Genomic DNA, 20,896 nt, shown 5'->3' with positions numbered 1-20,896 from the left:
AGTACTGTATTCGACAATTTCTAAATTTCTATGTTCGATTATTCATTTGTTTTCTCTTCAGTTTTTGCACCTAATTCTTATAGGAGAGAGCAGAAAGCAGCATAAAAGGGCTGAAACAAATAGAAATAATTCACACATGATTCTCCAAGGACTGACTATCAAGGTTTAACCGAAATGTAGGGGAGATATTTTTACTTGAATTTCCATGCTTTGAATACAAGGTGGATACTGTACAGTATATGCTTTTTTTTCTTTAGAGATGTAATGGATGATCCAAAAATCAAGTCATTAGTGTCAGAACAAATGAAACAGTGGTCTGAGATGATGGAGAAGCACCGAAAGGAGGAATGGGAAATGTTGAAAGAACATCTTAAGAGTCAGGAGGATATATTAAAGAAGCTCATGGAAGAAGAACAAGCAGGGCAAATAAAGAAGATGGAAGCAAAACATGAACAGTAAGTTATTCCAAATTTATATGTAACTGTTCACCAGACATACCATAAGTTTCCCATTCTTGCTTAGGATAGTAATTATAAAATTGCAAAAAAAAATGCACCTTAAGGTTTAATCACTGAACATTATTATTTATTTATTTATTTTTTTTTACTTTGCCTATTTACTATTGACCTTGTAACTGTTTTTATCTTTATTAGTGTCTTGGTCTAAGACAGGGGTGTCAAACATGCGACCCTGCGGCCCGACACCCTCTTACATGCGGGCCGCTGCTCACTGGCTGCTCCAGCTGCACCTTGAGCAGCTAAGAGCCTAAGACAGCAGCACTTGAAGTAAAAAGTTAAGATTTTGTACATATCAGATAATACTCTTTTAGTCTATTGACTATCTATTCTATTGAGTCTGTTTAAAGGCAAGTGCTTGTATGTAATTTGGGTAGTCGCGATATAAAAGAATCTTTATAAAAAAATATATATATGCCGAACCTACTATACCGGTATAAGATGTAATAGCTCTGCAGGACTAGTACCCATGGGCAGTCACACGGGTACTGTTCCTGCATAGTTGCTCAAGGCAGTTGGAGCATTGCAAATATCAGAAGCAGTGTCCATTGTTTTTACTTTTGAGCCCATAATCATGTTATCAAAGAAAAGAACAATTAATGACGAGCATCGGGTAGTACAGGAAGAGTGGAAAATCCTGTACTTTTTTGTTGAAGTGAATGGAAAACTGACATGTTTAATTTGAAAGCAACAGATACCTGTTGCCAAAGATTACAACTTTTGAAGGCATTATGGCACTAATCACGCTCTGAAGTATAATAAATATAGTGGCAAGTTACGTGAAGACAAAGTTAGAGTTTAAGCAGTTATCGAAAAAGCAGCAATCAGTATTTAAGAGTATTCACCAAGTCAGTGATGCTGCAGTTAAGGCAAGTTACAGGATTGCCCATGAAATAGCTGTGTCATTGAAGCATTTCCAAACATTAGCCTCTCAAGAAATATAGTTGCAGAGAGAATTAATGAATTATCAGAGAATATTAACAGTCAACTCAAAGACAAAGTTATGTCCTTTACTGCATTTTCTGTTTCAATTGATGAAAATACCTGCTTTATTGAACCTCAGTTACCCGGAGATTAGAGCGCCTGCCACCACCTAGCCTATACAGTCAACCCTCGCTTTACTCGGTCCCACATTCCACGTTTACACGGTACCCTGCCGAAACTGGAATGCTCACATTCCGCGGTGCGTGTACCCTTTTACGCGGAGAGCGGCTGGCGAGCCGCGCCATTTTTGGATCCAAACCTCTCGCCCTCTCCCGCCATCCGCCATGTTGTGTAAGCGGCGCGAGCAGGGTGCGCACAAGGTCGCCCAGTCATCAAAACATTACCGAGTTCTTCACCCGCCACCCACCACAGCCGGCCCAAGTCAGTGATAGTGATAATTATAGTGAGGATATGGACTTATATGGATTGTGAGGGGTTTGACAAAGAGGCCCTGCAAGCCTCTGTGGTGGATAGTGATACAATTGATACAAGTGATACAGGTGAGGGCCAATAATTAATCTGCCCTCTGCCTCGGAACCAACCCTCCATCCCCGTGTGCCCAGCCATCTTTTCTACTAATGTAAGTGTTAAAAAACCTAATATTATTGATATTTCTCTTAATTATTAATTGTGTGTGCATACCATCATAAAATTAAGAAGTTATTTTTACTACAACGTAGGTATTGTGTCTGAAAAAGTGGAGTTTGGGGGTCGGCCCGGTCTCTATTTCAATTAATCCCATATGTTATGTTGTTCACTTTACGCGTTTCTCACTTTCCGCGGTATCCTGTGGTTGAATCAACCGCGTAAAGTGAGGGTTCACTGTACTACAGATGGGCGAGGGGCGACATAAACGAAATGTATAACATCTCAGGAGGAACTACTCAGTCTAAAGTACATACCAGGAGCTGGCAGACGTTTGCCCCACAAGGGGTCACAGCTCAAGTTTGAAGAAGCCGCATGTCCAGAAAACCGTGAGGACGAACTTTTTTGGAGTGAGAATTGTGAACTCTTGGAACAATCTGCCAGAGAACGTTGTGACGGCACTGAGTGAGCTCATTCAAGGCCAGACTTGACCAACACTGGAGCAGGTTCCGATATATACAGGAGCCAGTGCATGCCCAATACTTGCCAACACTGCATATCAGAAACATGACCGACCGCCCAAGCGGCTAACGAACCGATCAGTGGCAAAGAGGATAAAACAAAAAATACTGTATAAATGTAACTGATGTAACACAACTTGCAGTTTTTATATGTGGTGTGGATGAAAATATACAGTTAACAGAAGAGTTTGTGGAACTGGTACCAATGAAAGGAACAACAGGTGATGACATCTTCGTGAGTTTGGTAGGGGGTACTAGATAAATTAGGTCTTGACTGGGTACAAATTGTGAGTGTGGCTACAGATGGAGCACCACAAATGGTGTGTAGAAAAGCTGGTGTGGCAAGAAAATTAAAGGAAAAACTACTAGCTGTGAACCCAAACCATCAATTTCATAATTTGCATTGCATTATACTGTACATAGAGAAGTGTTGTGCAGTAAAACATTAAAGATGGATAATGTCATGGATATCGTTATAAAGACAGTGAACTTATACGAGCACGAGGTCTGAACCACAGACAGTTCAACTGCTATTGGGGGAAAATGAGAACACTCACGGACTGCCATACCACACTTATGTTCATTAGTTAAGTCGTGGAGTCCTACTGAAGCAATTTAATGAATTGTGTAGTGAAATACAGATGTTTACGGAACAGAGAGGAAAAGGTGTATATGAATTGAAAAATAATGAATGGATGGATATTACTGAGCATTTAAATTACCTGAACATAAAGATGCAAGTACACAATAAATTGGTATCAGAGTTTTATGACTGCATTTGTGTCTTTGAGATGAAACTGCAGCTTTTTGAAAGGCAACTTGCAGAGTAATCTTTCACACTCTCCGACCTTAACGTCCCTGCAAGGCACACCTGAGCTTCATGTTCATACCAACACAGAAAAGTACTGTATCAAGATTTCCATGTTAAGGAATGAGTTCCAAGAAAGATTTGCTGACTTTAAATACCTTGAGAAATATTTTTCCATTTTCAGAACCCATTCTCTGTCAGTGTTAATGAGGTACCAGAACATCTTCAGTTAGAATTAATTGACCTCCAGTGTGATTCTGTTTTGAGGAACAAGTTTTCAAGTGTCGATGTTGGCACATTTTATCAATATGTGGGACCAAATTATCCCAGGATTAAGTGTTTTGCCTCAAAGATTATGTCCATGTTCGGAAGTACGTATGTTTATGAACAGCTCTTTTCCGTAACGAATGTTAACAAATCTCAGCTTTGTTCTCAACTTACTGATGCACACCTGAATTCAATACTGAAGGTTGCTGCAGCCCAGTCATTAGCTCCAAACTTTGATGCCAAGGTGCCAAGTATCAGGGAGCAGCAGTAGCAGGAAATAAGACTAATCAAGGTAGCTATATATTATTCAACACATAGCACAAGTAGGTTTTTGTTTTTTGTTTTTTTGTTTTTTTATAGAGAGAGAGCAGCTTCGTGCTTGCCCTTTGGCAGGGAGGCTTGTCCCTCACTCTCGAGTAGACTACACCTCAACAAACAGCGCCTCTAGTCCTGTTCCTGCATCCACCTCTCTTATTTTGCCGCACTATTCCCCGAAGGGACAATCGCAAAGTGCTCATAATTATTTTACATGGCCCTCATAGTGTGTACTAATATTAAATCTGGCCCGCCGTAGCAAAGAAGTTTGACACCCCAGGTCTAAGATGTCGACCCCGTTCTCTAAACTTACTATGTTATATTCTAATTTCTTTTGAGCTGACTTTTTGTTGTTACATAAACTTGAGGCATTCTCCAGACTAAAAGTCTGAGTTTCAATACTGTACATAAAGAAATTAAAAGAAATACTCTCTGAAACCCATGTTCTTTTGGCTTTCCTGCGAGAGATAACTCTTGGATAAATTATACAGAATTAATCATGATTTTGGGCAAAACAATTATTTCCCATAATCTCAAGCACAGGGAATTACAAGTTAACTATGTAGTGCTGGGAAGTGTGTAACTAAGTAGTAGGTAGCTATCAAATGGAGGTACTACCAGTACCACCTGGGAGAATATTGGAAGCATAATGTGTTGTCTAATGGTAGACCCTACTGCCATATGGCATCACAAAAATTGTGACCAAGTCCCAGGTTGCCGATCTGACTTTCTGCCTCATTTACACACAATTGCAGGGTTTCATTTGTTTCTCTTGCTATTGGCAACACAACATACTGTATATCGTTTCTCACTCTTGATTTATTTTTTCGTTTGTGTATTTATTTATGGTTATTATTATTAGTATTTTAATTTTTTGGCTATAATTTTTATCTATTTTTATTAATTATTATTAAATATTATTATTATTATTATTAGTATTATTATTACTGTATTATTATTATTATTATTATTATTATTATTATTATTATTATTATTATTATTATTATTATTATTATTATTATTATTATTATATTTTTGCCCCCCAGGCCCTGATGTGGGTCATTGACCTGTGCTCGGGTGGTCTACTCCCCGTAAAAATAAAGAAAAAATATATAATACCGGTAGTTACTAACCAGTTCTGATAACTTGCTAGCCACTTGGATGCTTTATATACTCTTATCAGATTTCCGTTACCTTCCCCAGCCTCTCACATATTTTCTAGCTTTAAGATCATTTGCATAATACTTATTAAAGTTGAGATTTATGCAGAAATTAGTTGAACAGGGTACAATGTATATAAAATTAGTACATTAGTACAGAATTATTGTATAAAAAACAGTTATTCATCTTTCTTGACTCCTGCCTGTGCAAGGTCATTCAAACATCCATCTAGGGCTTAATCTGAAGTAGTGTTTTTCCATACTTTTTACTTTTACTTTTATCCTCTTCACCACTGATCGACTCGTTAGCTGCTTGGGCGATCGGTCACGTCTCTGTTTCAACATGTTGGATGCGTGGGTCTTAGTGTTGAATAGTGGCTGAGTACCTGTAATTCAATACTGCTGAAAAATATTAAAATTATTGTGATCCAAATAAGTGAAGGGAGTGTTAAATAGATTTGAGTGTATTTACATATCTAAACCTGCAGTGCATCTTATACTCACTGAATTAATCTGCATACATGATCATGGGCACGCTAATAACCACCACTTCTCTTGTTTCTAATATAGAAGTGAGTTTAGTTACAGATTCAATTCAACAACTGATTATCATGGTGTGTGTGTGCTATACGGTTTATTAATAGAGTTGCAGCCGGTGGCTGAAAATATACAAACTTACATGTGATTGTGTGTTTTTTTTTTTTTTTAAGGTTGAGTGTTTCTTTAGATTTCATCATATTAACTTGCAGGGACATGAAGGATATGAAGGCTCAGCAGGCTAAGGCGGCTATGGAAACAGCTAAAGATGTCAATCAAGACAAGACCCTTAAAACTAAAGCTGATCGTGATCGTCGTCTCAAGGAGAAAAATCAAAACAACACCAAGAGATTTATTGAAGAACGTAAAATTTCTGCTATGAAACAAGGAAAGCAGAAAGAGAAGCTTAAGAAGGTTCATGACCAACAGATGACAGAGCTTACCAAAGATATTCAAATGGTTTGTTACCTGATTTCCTTTTGTTCTCTAAGTTACGTGGTGGCAACGTCAGCTAAGCCTTCATATTTGCTCTTTTCCTTTTGCCAACCATGTAGAAAATACAGTACAAGTTAATTAGTTTAGTAAATTACCATGTATCTCATAATTTTTAAAATGCTGTACAGTAAACCCTCGAAGATCCGGACCCGGGAAATCCGGATTTCAGAAGATTCAGGCCAAAAAATTAGGGGTTCTGGGCCAAGAAGCATTCCCAAACAGGGTGAAGGTAGTTTTAGGCTTAAAGTTTTTTCTCATAAAACGTCACAGACTAAAATTAGCAGAATATAACTTGCATCGGTGGAATCCTTGCAAGACAGCGAATAATTGGAATATAGATTTTGCACAAGAGATAAAAAAATTTTCCTTTAGTGTAGTACATTTAAGTACAAAATTTTCTACTCATATTTTTGGGTAGATATACATAACTTTGTTCATTTATTTGTACTCATTTACATGCACACACCATCTTTAATATGTGTAAAAGAAATAACTGTCCTAGGGGCAAACCTGTACTGCACTCAAATGTACTAAATAATTACTAAATTTTTTATGTCTAGTGCAAACTATAGCATGTTTATATTCAAATTAATCAATATCTTACAAGAATTCCAGCAATGTAAGTTATATTCTCCCAAGTCAGTTCAGTGACATTTTATAAGTGAAAAACTTACTCTCTCTATATGACACATAAATAAATACTCTCTAGGTAACCTTCGCTGCCAGCTGTCAAAACATTTCACCTCACCTCCCCTCCCCCTCAGGGTGAAGGTGGTTTTAGGCTTAAAGTTTTTATCTTATAAAATGGCACATACTAAACTTAGCAGAATATAACTTGCATTGCAGAAATCTTTGCAAGATGGCGAATAATTTGAGTATAGACATTACATATTTTGAAAAAATATATAAAAATTTTAGTCCTTTAATGTAGTACATCGAGTACAAATGAGGACAGTAATATTTTACTCAAAATTATGGCTTTTTCACAGGAAAAAGTCTGTATGACGAATGCCAGTAGTCAGGATAAATATGTACATGTACTGTATTTTTGGTGTTTTTTATATCATTATTTATCGTTTTTATACATTTTATACATTCGGCGGAAGATTCGGACAATCTGCTTTTCCGGACAGGTGGTCCCCCCTCTTATTCCAGATCTTTGAGGGTTCACTGTATTATTTTGCTTGGTAGTGTATGCTTATAGACTAAGAAGTAAATATACAGTACAGTATTTCTTATTCACCTTATATGCTCATACTCTATCATTATTTCATCTGTGTCACTTTATATATATATATATATATATATATATATATATATATATATATATATATATATATATATATATATATATATATATATATATATATATATATATATATATATATATATATACATACATACATACAGTAAAACCTCAGTAAATCGGACTTCAATATATTGGAATTCGCTTTTTTCGGACTCTAAGATGCTCTGGTCATCAGAAATACTAAAAAAAAAAAAAAAAGTTTTAACAAATGGGGAAGATTAATAAAAAATCATATGAAATGAACCACACTTATTGAATACTGTACAGTGGTATAATCAGATTTGCTACAAGCCTACTTGAGTAGGTATGTAAGCCGGCTGGGGCTGATCAGGTGTTGCTGCATTTGTCAGGTTTATTTATTTATTAATTCAGACTGTCAGTTGGTTGAAAATGTTCAAAGGAGGGCCACCAGGCTGGTGCCTGCACTTCGGCACCTCAGCTACCCTGAGAGATTGGAGCGCCTGAACTTGCCTTGCTTATACTACAGACAGGCAAAAGGGGACCTAGTTGAGGTGTATAAGCATCTCAGGGGGCACTACTCAGTAGAATGTCCTAACTTGGAGCTGGCGGACGCTCGCCCCACAAGGGGTCACAGCTCAAGATTGAAGAAGCCGCAAACTTTTTCGGAGTGAGGGTTGTAAACTCTTGGAACAATCTACCAGAGAGTGTTGTGACGGCACCGAGTGTGAGCTCTTTCAAGACAAGACTTGACCAACACTGGAGCGGGTTCAGGTACATTCAGGAGCCAGTGCATGCCCAGTATTTGCCAACAGTGCGTGACAGAGACGTGACCGATCGCCTGGGCGGCTTGCGAGCCGATCTTTTTGTGAAGAAGATAAATGAAAAGGAAAAGTAATCAGAGACGTGACCAATCGCCCAAGCGGCTAACAAGCCGATCAGTGGCGAAGAGGATAAAAGTAAAAAGTATTATATTCTCATATGATTGGCCTTTTATGGTTCATCATGATTAATATAACATCTTCAGTAATAGAGAAAAAATACAATACTGTAATACTGCAATTTGTAATATGGCTTTAAAATAAAAGGATAAGTTGTATCAGAAGGTTATTTACTCAAGATGTGTTCGTGCGAGAGCTTGCAGTGGATTTCTCCCCTACAAACGCTGTTTGTCGCTGAGTAGCCGACCCCGCGAATTCCCCAGTGTATGCCTCGTGGTCTAGGTCAACCAGCTCCGCCTTACATGACGGAGGTCAACTACTAAGCCACGCCTACCTCCGCTATTTAAGACCTGACCTCGTGGTGACCACTCTCTTTCTACCTACACCAACCAGCAAGCAACACCTCCTCCTCCGCCTGCCTGGCGGTCCTCGCTCCCGCCGGCGAGCATGGCGACCCACAAGCTGGTCCTCCTCTGAGCATCCTCACCAACCAGCTCTCTCTACATCACGCTTGTAACCATGCTGCCTTCCCAGCACCAAGCTGCATTGTACATCCAATACAACATGTATACAGAGAGCACATTGTGAGTTTCCTGTCTCCATCCCATTCTGAGTGTGAACCAAACAACCCGTACCCCACAAGCTTTCAACAGACCAGCTTACACCAGGGGTCACTATAACACACTGTATAGTGTTTGATATGAAGATACCTTCCTGAAAATGCTATTTACTACCTTTGAGTGTTAGATAATGGCTCAATTTGGCTGCTTGTACACTTAGACAAATGATTAATGAATAAACCAGGGTATATGCTAGTGCATAATACAGTAGTGTATACTACAATATTACTTATTAAGTAATGATAAATACACTACACTAGTATTTATTAAGTGGTGGTAAATACACTGCAATAGTATTTAAGTGATGCTAAATACACGACTGTACTGGACTAATTTGCTTAGTGTTGAAAACAGACATTCTGGTAAGCTTATCAGCTGTTTGCCCTTTGTAAACAAATGACTCGTGGTGTTCATTGTGGGAATCTTTTTTCAGGAAAGCTGATTTTTTGGGGATAATATTTTATCAACCTGGCACTAAATGATCCTAAATTATATGAGAAGTGTGGTGAAATTGCATAAAGAAGTGTTAAAGAAATCTTGGGGGAGAGAGGGGAAGCAACTCACCCCGGTCACGCGTGCTACCCCCACTCCCTCTGCCAGCTGCTCCCAGAGTAACACTCATCTTCCACATACAATATACTCCAACACTTATTTGTTCTTATTTTTATCTTTATAGCACTGTACAGTATACAGTTTTCTCTTTATTCATAAGACAAATTCTGTGGTTATTTACATAAAACACTTCACAGTACCGGTAACTGATTTTCTTTAAACAGTTCAGATAAGCAGTGTTATCAACCCCCCCGACCATATATTGGCTTTTTTAGGACTCACATTTTTTGGACTGGGGCCTGCGCTAATTAGTCTGATGTATCGAGGTTCTACTGTATATATATATATATATATATAAAATAAAGTAAATAAGTAAGTAGAGTAAAAGTATTTACAGTACTGTACCCTATATTGCATCCTGTTTCTCACACTCTAAGAAGGGTGTACATACTACAGTATGTGCAAATTCCTTATCTCCATGCACTTGCATATCATCAAATATTCATCATTTTACTTAAAAGTTCCTCTGAATTGTTTGCATGTAAAGTGAAAACTCCTTATACAATAAGATTTTTTAGTTTGAAGGAAAGGGGACAATTCTATGACAGGAAGATGGGAAGTATTACTCTGATTTGAACTCAGTTGACCAAAGGACATCACTGAAAATTAATATACTGAACAGTACTGTACCTCCATTTTGAGAATAGCCTCCTTTGGTTTTATCTTTTAATGTATGCCCATTAGTTTTCCTTTTATTTTAAATCTTATTAGTACCGGTATTTATAGAGAATTTAGTTACAAAAACTTTCACGACTTGCAGAATCAGTTGGTAGCTACCAGTATGTGGAGAGGCACCTGACGTGCCTGCACTCCGGCACCTCAGGTACCCAAGGTACCCTGAGAGGTTAAAGCGCCTGTGGTTGCCTAGCTCTTACCATAGATGGGCAAGTGGTGATTAATATAAGTTTATAAACACCTCAGAGGACATTAGGCCAATACTCAATTGAGTGTTAATACGTGGAACTAGCGGATGCCTGCCCCAATAGAGGTCACAGCCTTAGGGTAAAGAAGCCACAAGTTAAAAAATTGACTGTTAGTTTTGATGACAAGACAAATTTTTTTTCTATATATTGTTATGTATCACAACTATATAGAAAATATTATTCATGTCAAGTTTAACAATGCTCAATGTTATTTTGTAATCTGTTTTTCCAGGCCATACAGTTCTATGAGAACACTGAGGCAGAGTACAAGATGTGGAATAAGATGGAATTCTTCTGTTGAGACTTGCAACAACTGCATATGGTCATTCACACCAGCCTCAGCCTCCCATCATCCCCTTCAAATATCCTCTGTTTGTGTCTTATTTCTGACATCACATTTCATTAACTTTTAAGCTTTAGTATGCAACATTTCATGTACAATAATTCTAACCATAACCAACCATAAGCCATTACATATAATTAACATTAAGATCCCATATTGATCAGGGTACTGTATTTAGTGCTCTTAATATGTGCAGCATTTGGGAATACAGTATTCATGTTGTTCACACTTATATATTATTTATTGGATCATCTTCATCACTCAACACTCGCACACGGATGCATTCACAAATACAGTGCAGTACATGTACTGTGTATGGATATACATATACAAATATACACTATATTTATCTTACCCTGATTAAGACAGAAACAAAATATTTACAATAATTACAAGTTAAAATACCAAAATAAACCTCATTTTTTGTTCTAAGTTTCTAAAAATACTAATAACAGAAGCACTTCCAATTACATTTTAGTAACCAGGAAACTGTAACTATAATAACACATCTGTAGCTTCAGTCACACTAAGCAAATACTGTACATTACTTTAATAACTAAATCAGTTCAACATAAAAGCCTTGCATAAGTGTTTTATAATAAAGTTTCAGCTTAGAGTAGTATAAATGCTCATGGGGTATTTGATGGATATTTATAGTAGTTACCCAGTAGACACAAATCAACTACCCCATCTGACTAAAAGCGGGTGTTCTTTGGGCACCGTGATCTGGTCAACAATAATAGGGCCTTTTGAAGATGACCTATAATTGATTGATGTACTATATTGGCAATAAGATATTTTGATAAGAGCATGTTAATTTTATTTGATGTTGGTAATTTTTATTCATGATGAGGTTTTTGTTCTGCAAAGTAAATTGTCCTAGATATATTTTTGCCATCAAGAGAAGGCTCGAGCTTTTGAGCATTGGTCAGTAGTGAACATTTTATAAAGGCTTTATGGCACTCTCAGTGTCTTCATTACATAATTAGATAGTATTGCATTTTCATAATATTTTTTGACCAGGACTAGTTAAGTGTATAAAGTTTTTAAACTTTCCACTTTCATGAGCACGTTTCAGTATTTTTTAAGTCAAATCTAAATATAACATACTGGGATATGTTATATACCGGTAAGTAATTACTTCTAGGATTTCCACTGGTTAGTGTACTATGTTTTATGTTGTCTATTTAGTGAATATTTATCATTATGCATTCCTCTGTTAATCTTTAGCGAGATTGTATGACAAGAAAATTCTGCTTAGGATGTTATGAAAATACTTTTAATATTTATTAATATAAAGTATATATATATAATTAATGTTAAATTTATTTTAAACAGTTGAGTATTGTGACTTAACAGTATGTTATTGCAAACTGATTCATTTTCAGTTTTAGATAAATTTGCATATAATGCTTTTGATTTCCTGTATGAAAGTGTATGTAACCTCTAGTCTTGTTCTAGTCAATTTGATAAGAGTTTATATTTAGATAATATTATATACATATATATACATATATATATCTATATATATTTATATATTCACTGCATATGTAAGATTGCTTCCTCTGTAGTGCCAAGTATTACTGTGAACATGAAAAATATTATTAACAGAATCAGTGAATGTGATCCAGTTGTCAGGTTTTAATAAGGTCCAAACTGCACCTGACAATACAAATATGATCAGCCTTAACAGTGTGTGCTAACAGAGGGTCAGTTCAGGTGATTGAAGTATTTTTAAAGTCCACAGTAGCTTCTTAATTTTATTTATGTTCTCCTTTTGTATAGTTCAGTATGAGTACTATTTAAATAGATAAATCCATTATTGAAGTTAATGGTTAAAATACAAAAAATCTTAATGATGCCTTTAGGGGCTGTTTCTATAAGCAAAGCCTTGCTATATAAATACAGGTATTAGTGCAATTGGCAAAAGCTATAGAGTTGCAATTTCCATTGTTTTATTTATATAAGATACATGATAGGTGGACTGAATTATTTTCACCAGCAAAGGCTATATGAGCATGAAAACAGTGGAAGAGACACTTGTATGTGTTTGTGAAAGATGAAAATTTTTTACTTATGGAATCCTATTCTTACTATAGATGAATTACACAAGTTGAAAGTTTTCATCTTGAGACATACACAAGAGGATGTCGTATCTTGATGTATTTTGAACAGTATTTACCCATAGGCGATTTTGCCAATGTGCCAAAGAATCAAAGTTTCCATCCTCATGGCATAATGCCCCTGGGCCGCAGAGTCAGCCAGTATTTTTCTACCTTTGGATAATAATGAGGGTATTTTTATCATCGGTGTTTAGATGGTGAATTACGTCCATTAATGGTATAGTAGATATTTGTTTTGAGTTACTGTATGTAGAAGAATGGCAACACTTTAAACCATGGCAGAGTTTAGGCATGAAATAGGAATTATTTTATGAAAAGAAGATGGAATAATTGTGTTCTTTGCTTCTCGGAGTTAATATATGACGCTGGTGTTGATGCAGGTGCTCGCCAGTGTGTACAGGGGTGCAGGAATCATGGTGAGACCATTTACATTCAATAACGTGCCTATATCAACTTGCCATCTGTCAGACCCTGTACCATTCATGTTCACATGCTGCACTTTACTTGTTTCATCAAAATAATTATACAGTACTGCACATTATCAGTCTTAATGATCATAGAAAGCAAACATTACAAAACAATTATGTGATGGTAATTTTGTGCTATTGTTCTTTCATTGTCGGATATAACAGAGTCAGTACACCTGATCATTTTTTTCATGAATTTTCAACACAAGTATTTATTTTTTCGCAAAAAGATAAATCAAAATAACAAATCAAATAAATTTGAGAATTGCCATTAAATACTTTTCATTTTATTTTCACTAAGTTTATATGTTCTTCATTTCTCAATGTTGTTGGCAACAGCCTAGTTTGTCTTGATCAACTGTGGAGGTTATGCAGTGTGAGAAATTACCAGCTTTCCCTTTCACCCATTATAAATTGTTTTGTCACATTCGTATTAAAGTGCCACTAACAAGCATTCAGAAACTCCACTTCTTTTAGATATTAACTCTGTCTTAATTGTTCACCTTTAAACAATTCTCCAAGCTACTGATGCCTTCCTTTTTTAAGGTGTTCTTCTTGATTCCATCTTCATAACTATTGTACTTGCTGAAGCAACTAACAATCTTTCCGTATTTTTTTTCCTAGTGCAAACAAGTGGTGCCTGCTTGATATATTATCTGAAGCAAATTTAAATTCTTCAGTAGGCACTATGAGCGTTAGTGTTGGGTTTTAAAAATGAGGAAGTGTGAACACCACCAATAGCCTAATTGTTGAGGGAGGGGAAATTTTTTTTACATACCACCCACTGTGAATGTAGAAAATTGATAGATAACAAATCTTGTGTACAAATAATAAAAAACAAAATCCACGGGTTGAGGCAGACATGAGCTCTGGTGGGAGAGCAGGTAACTTAGACTGATGCCTTTAATCTCTTAAGTAACTATGGCTTAACAGCTTTGTAGTAGGAACTAAGTTTGTCTTAATATATATATTTTGGCCCTTGTTGAGTATCAGTGAATCTGTCATAGTAAAAACAATATTTTCCTCACTGTGTGTAAGTTCAGTATGACCAATGAAAACACCATTTTTTGGCTACAACTTTGCAAATGGGGAACCTGATTTATTGTGGAGATATTCCCTTAAGGTCTGGTCAAGAAAACTGGATTAACAGAATTTATAATTAACTAATTTCCATGGATGAAATATTTGTGAAAATTTTTCCTCTAACCTTACCTTCAGGTTAGAAAAATTAAAGTAAAATGTTAAGCAAAGATGTGCCATCATGGATGTGGGGAGTGTTGCCCATATTGAAAATAAAAAGTTATCAAATTATTGAGAAAACTATCATCAAATACTAAAGTGACCAGCTAATTTATGTTGTACATGTAAGTCATATGAAATTAATTATCTTGCCTTTATTGTGAGCAAGAATATCACTAAGAGGTGATGATTTTGCCCTGACTCTGTGCAGTACAGGACCAAGCCATAATACTGGGTCTTGGTTGTCCATCTGTCCAGTCCTATAATAAAGTGCAGGCAACTCATGATCACCAGAATGATTCCTGTATATTGTTACTTATTTGTGTATTCTATCCCTATGCACACAACTTTTATGTATCATAAATGCTGGATGGTATAAGTTTAAGGAAAAAATAACCAGGTTGGGTGTTACATGGGTGACTTTTGATGTTCTGTGGATTACAGTAATTATGATTTATTTTAGCACTTCAGAATTTATGAACAGCAAAGACTACTGTAGTATCGAACTGATTAATTAACATCATATGAAGATGCAACTGCTATAAAATTTGCCAATATTAATTAATAACCTTAAGAATGACCTCAACCTTAAGAAATCTCAGACACTATTTTCACTCTTTAAAGCCTTTTCACTCTACAGTACTGTACAAGAATTAACTGTTAAACTCTGGTGGCAAATTGACGCTTTCGGAGGACGCATTTAATATATACTTATTTTTACCCACAATAAGACACAAATTACGTATCTCTTCTCAGCTGGGATAAAACACACTATAGGTCCCTCTTCTGCCAACTAACACAACAAAACAAGGGAGAAACACATAGAACAAAGGAACAGTCTCCTGAGTTACGTAGGTTGGGGATTAATCTTCTTGATGACAGCAGTGGACCCCAGACCTGATCCTCAATACTATTACACTTTCTAAATATCATCTACATATTAGCAGTTCACCTCACAGTAAGTCTTACATTTATTTATTACTGTATTATTTACTTTATTATTACTGTTTGTACACTTAAAAAGTATTTGTTTGTACAGTAATTATAAATAGAGTAATTTATGTGGCAGTCAAGGCTTGGTAATTGAGTATGGTTGTTGGTTGGTATAATGAGGAACAATCTGAACAAATTGAACAGAAAACAAATGAATAATTGAACACAAAATGAGAAATTGTCAAATAATGTCAAAATATTCATAACTCAGTTAGTTTGTATTTTCAGTAGTTCAGTGGACCACAAACTAGACTATACCCTCATTCAGTTGACAAAAAGAGACTCTGGGTCACCCAAATTATGGAGAATACAAATTAACCAAGTTTTGAATATTTTGACATTATTTGACAATTTCTCAATTTTTTGTGTTCAATTATTCATTTGTTTTCTGTTCAATTTGTTCAGATTGTTCCAACCAACAAACATACTCAGTTACTATAGCAGCACCAACATTTCTTTACAACCTGTCCTCATGTTATTCTTTGCCTAACTCCTGTATCTCTTGACACAGTTAGTTTCCTCCTTTCTTTCCTGAACCATCTCAGTTTAGCCTCCAGGTACTGTACTTCTCTCTGTTGCCAACCATCTTCCACTTCTCACACGATCTTTTTTTCTCTTTTTATCTCTCTTTCTCTCCACTTCATCATTCCCGCCATCAATCACACTCAACAGAACATCTTTTATTATGGCCCAGCGTCTTGGTACACTGCCCCTCACTGGCTGTTTCCTAGCCTCTCAACTCACAAGAAAATGTTTCCTTTACATTCAGTTCCTTCACAATTCCCACACTCTCCTTCTTGGAACATCCACCTTCTTCCTCTCCCTCCATCTTTAAGTAACACACACACACACACACACAAGCAACCTGTTCTAATTTCCTGACCAAAATGTAGCCAATCTGGGTTTCTGTATCACCTGCCTTAGGCCTACATGGTCAGCCTACTTGCCCTATTCTTAAACACATGTTACATACCATCCCCAAACTCAAGTGTTCTTTCACCTTCAGTATTCCTTATTCCAAAGCCTCTCCCACCATGCACACCTTCCTTACCCAGTGCGACAAATTTGGACAATAAAAATGGTTTGTTTTAACGTCACTACATTATAAACTGTATCTCCTAAAACAACATTAACTGGCATGACTATAACAGAATAATGGCCGCTTAAGTCACTCAACAGATTTTACAGCAACATTAAATGACTTTTTACTTTTTTTTTTACTTTTATCCTCTTCGCCACTGATCGGCTTGTTAGCCGCTTGGGCGATCGGTCACGTCTCTTTTCCTTTATATTCTTCACCAAAAGGTCGGCTCGCTAGCCGCCCGGGCAATCGGTCACGTCTCTGTCACGCACTGTTGGCAAATACTGGGCATGCACCGGCTCCTGAATGTACCTGAACCCGCTCCAGTGTTGGTCAAGTCTTCTCTTGAAAGAGCTCACACTCGGTGCCGTCACAACACTCTCTGGTAGATTGTTCCAAGAGTTTACAACCCTCACTCCGAAAAAGTTTGCCCTCACGGTTTTCCGGACTTGCGGCTTCTTCAATCTTGAGCTGTGACCCCTTGTGGGGCGAGCGTCCGCCAGCTCCAAGTAAGGACACTCAACTGAGTAGTGCCCCCTGAGATGCTTATAAACCTCAACTAGGTCCCCCCTTGCCCGTCTGTAGTATAAGCTAGGCAAGTTCAGGCGCTCCAATCTCTCAGGGTAGCTGAGATGCCGAAGTGCAGGCACCAGTTTGGTGGCCCTCCTTTGAACATTTTCAACCAACTGACAGTCCCTAGCATATCTCGGGGACCAGATGGGGTGACAGTACTCCAGATGGGGAAGCACTTCACTCCTGAAGATCGTCACGAGGGACGGACCGTCTAGATATCTGAACGACCTTCTTATAAGACCCAATAATTTATTTGCCTGATTTACCTTCTTCTCACAATGGCCCGAGAACTTCAGCTCATTGTCAACATACACACCTAGGTCCTTCTCACACACAGTCTCAACTAGTACATTTTCTTCATCCCGTTGGGACATATGGTACGCCTCCTTACCGTTGGTACGCCCCAGGTGCATCCTCTTACACTTCGTGACATTGAATCTCAGCAGCCATTCCTTCGACCATTCCTGGAGCCCACAGAGGTCCTTCTGCAGCTCTTCACAGTCCGCTTGGTTCTTAATTTCCCGAAATAACTTGGCGTCATCGGCAAACATTTGTATGGAGGAGTGTACAACGTCAGGCATATCATTTATGAAACAAACAAACAACAGCGGGCCCAATACACTACCCTGCGGTACCCCACTTGTTACAGGTACAGATGACGATTTCGTGCCATTAATCACCACACATTGCTTGCGGTCATGTAGAAAGTCTTCTATCCACGCTAGGACATTTCCCCGAATTCCGTACCCTTCCAGTTTGATTTTCAGCCTTTCGTGGGGTACACTGTCGAAAGCCTTGGCAAAATCTAGGTAAATATTGTCGATATTACCACCCCGTTCTAGAATATGGGTCCAAATATCCAATACCTTGAGCAATTGTGTCAAGCAAGAGCGCCCCGGCATAAAACCGTGTTGGCAATCTTTTACAAGGTTGTTTCGTAGTAGATGTTCCATCGCTGCATCTCTGATAATACTCTCAAGTACTTTACATATTATGCTGGTCAGGCTCACCGGTCTATAGTTGTTCGTGGAGTGCCTATCGCCCTTCTTGAAGATAGGACTCACATAAGCCACTTTCCATTCACTGGGGACCATTTGTTCATCCAGGCATTTACAAAACAGAATCTTCAGGGGCTCTGCAAGCTCGTTGCACAGCTCCCTTAGCACTCTAGGATGCACCATGTCAGGTCCAGGACTCTTATGGACCTTTAGCCTGGACAGTTTATTTCTAATACCCTCTTCTGTGAACACAATGTGGGTCAGTGCTGTGTCGAACCGTCTGTCCTCAAACGCAGGAAGGTTAGTTGCATCCTCTCTTGTGAACACTGAGGAAAAGAAGCTGTTCAATGCCTCAGCTTTATCCTGGTCAGAATCTGCGTAACTACCATCTTCAAGCCTCAGGTCTGATACTCCTACTCGCGTTTTCAATTTCGACTTTGCATAGCGGTAAAACGCCTTTGGGTTTGACTTGACCTCGCGTGCAACCAGCCTTTGGAACTCCTTTTCAGCCCTCCTACACTCTATCTTTGCTTGGTTTCTGGCTCTTGCATACATCCTCCTGTCTTGCTCATCGTTTGACCCAACCCACGTCTTGAATTTCTGGGTTTTCTTCTTAATTTTGTCGACCGCCGCATGGTTCATGTGTAGGGATCCCCTCGTATTCCTAGAAGCACTGGGTTTGGTCTTGGGTATATATTTATCGATCAAATGGGTCATTTTACTAGTTATGATATTCAGCGTAGTGTCTGCGTTCTTGTACCTTAATAAGTCAGGCCAGTTGATACCCCTCATCTCTTCCCTCATCCCATTGTAATTTCCCTTGTAATATTTGCACCTTGGCCTGGCCTTATCTTGAACTAGGTAACAGTTAAATCTGAATGACAACACTGTATGGTGACTGGTGCCAACTGGGGCAAGGTGTTCCAGTTTGGCCACCATACCCTCCTCGTTTGTTATGATGAGGTCAAGTGGCTTGGGTGTTTGTTCCCCTCTGTAATGTGTCGGGTCTCTCACATGTTGGAACAGAAAATTATCTCTCAGAGTTTCTACAAAAAGAGTAGCAGGATTATTCAAGTCATTCGGGGTTGACTCGTTTCTCCAGTCGATGTCGCCATAGTTAAAGTCCCCCATGATAAGGAGGTGGCTGGGGTTGAGCATCGCCGCATTGTTTATTAAGGTTCTTAAGTTCCTTTGATTTAGTGGGCCACAGTTCGGGGATCTGTAGATACACCCGACGATAAGTAAGTCCCCTCCCTTTAATTTAATTTTACACCACTTGGACTCTTCAAAAACATCCTCTCCCTGTACCCTCGCCTGGCTGGCTCTAAGGTCTTGCCTAGCGTAGATAACCACACCCCTCCTGCAGGATTCTTGAGTTAGGTTCGTAAATGAGTCATATCCAGCAATACTGAACTCACATTCCTCTGGGTCGATTCTCCTGTTCTTGTACAACAGTTCTACAACTCCTACAATATCTGGTTGGTGTACTCTTAGTAGTGTTTCAAACTCCTCCCTCTTATCAAGGAACGTGTCGGTATTAGTGTACATGACATTCAAGCCAGAATTTGTTCTCGGTAACGTCTCTGCTCTTAGTAATAAACCCGCTCCACCCACATTCTCAGAAGCTGCAGCATTTGCTAAGTACACTGTATTTTGCAGGGTGTGGTTAAAAATGTCATTGTTTACACGGCGCTCGTTCCCTCCTGTCCGGTAGGCTGAGCTGGTGCCGCCTCCCGGGTGGGGGGTTGAGTGGGTGGAGGGTGCACTGCTGCCCCCTGGCCCTGTGTCGGCACACTTGTTCCACTACCCTCCCCCTGAGTATAACCCATGTGCACCTGTCCCCGTTCCTCCTCGACTCCTCCCTCTTCTGCTTCAAGTCCAGCAGGAGCTTCTTGTGCTGTTCCCTCTGCATTACCGTGCGGTCTGGGTGAATAAATACATCCCGAAATGCCTCGCTCCTTGCTAAGTTTTTTGCCTGCCGGATAACTTGCCATTTTTCCTCCTCACTCCCTAGTGTGATCCTGAGGGGGCGAGGCTTAGCCCCCTGCTTTTGTCCCAGTCTCCTCACATCCTGAGGGGTTGCTGGAATCTTCAGAACCTCTGTGCAAATATTTTGAAACAGCACCTTGTCGTGTGTTTCCTTACTCACAGTTCCCTCTGCCTGGCTCTCTGGGACTCCAAAAACTATTACATTGTTCCTGCGCTGGAGCCGTTCCTGGTGTTCCTCCTCTCCCCTAACAGTAGGTGCGTTAATTTTCATTTCTTCGACACACTTTTTCAGAGTCCCAATCTGCTGTAGAACCTGTACTGATTCTGCATTACTCTCCGCCCCCCCCCCGTGGCCCTCCTAATACGTCCGCATAACTCCTCTTAGCAACCACCTCCATTCTATTAGCTACTTCCTCAGTCTTAGCAAGGATCTCTTTCTCAACTTGCTCCAGTTTGTCAACCAGCAGGGCTCCTGCTTCATCTATTTTCGTCCCTAGAGAACTCGTTCCCTTATGGATTGCAATCGCTTCATTCACCTTG

General features: G+C 38.6%; 1 protein-coding gene across 4 annotated transcripts in view; it reads left to right on the top strand.

Annotated features, from left to right (window-relative positions):
* Window positions 1-15,037, top strand: part of LOC121857318 (1-phosphatidylinositol 4,5-bisphosphate phosphodiesterase-like) — a 59,865-nt gene extending 44,828 nt beyond the window's left edge. For all 4 annotated transcript variants that reach the window (XM_042353326.1, XM_042353328.1, XM_042353327.1 and 1 more), the window contains 3 exons: window positions 258-455; window positions 5,905-6,151; window positions 10,783-15,037. In XM_042353326.1, coding sequence (XP_042209260.1) covers window positions 258-455; window positions 5,905-6,151; window positions 10,783-10,851 — 514 coding nt within the window. In that variant the 3' untranslated portion in view covers window positions 10,852-15,037. The remainder of the gene's footprint in view (window positions 1-257; window positions 456-5,904; window positions 6,152-10,782) is intronic.
* Window positions 15,038-20,896: the final 5,859 nt, after the last annotated feature.

The sequence above is a fragment of the Homarus americanus genome, unplaced genomic scaffold, assembly GCF_018991925.1.
Source record: "Homarus americanus isolate GMGI-L3 unplaced genomic scaffold, GMGI_Hamer_2.0 scaffold20465, whole genome shotgun sequence".
Classification (NCBI taxonomy): Eukaryota; Metazoa; Arthropoda; class Malacostraca; order Decapoda; family Nephropidae; genus Homarus; species Homarus americanus.
The sequence above is the reverse complement of the archived record's forward strand: the minus strand, read 5'-3'. Positions and strand labels throughout refer to the sequence as shown.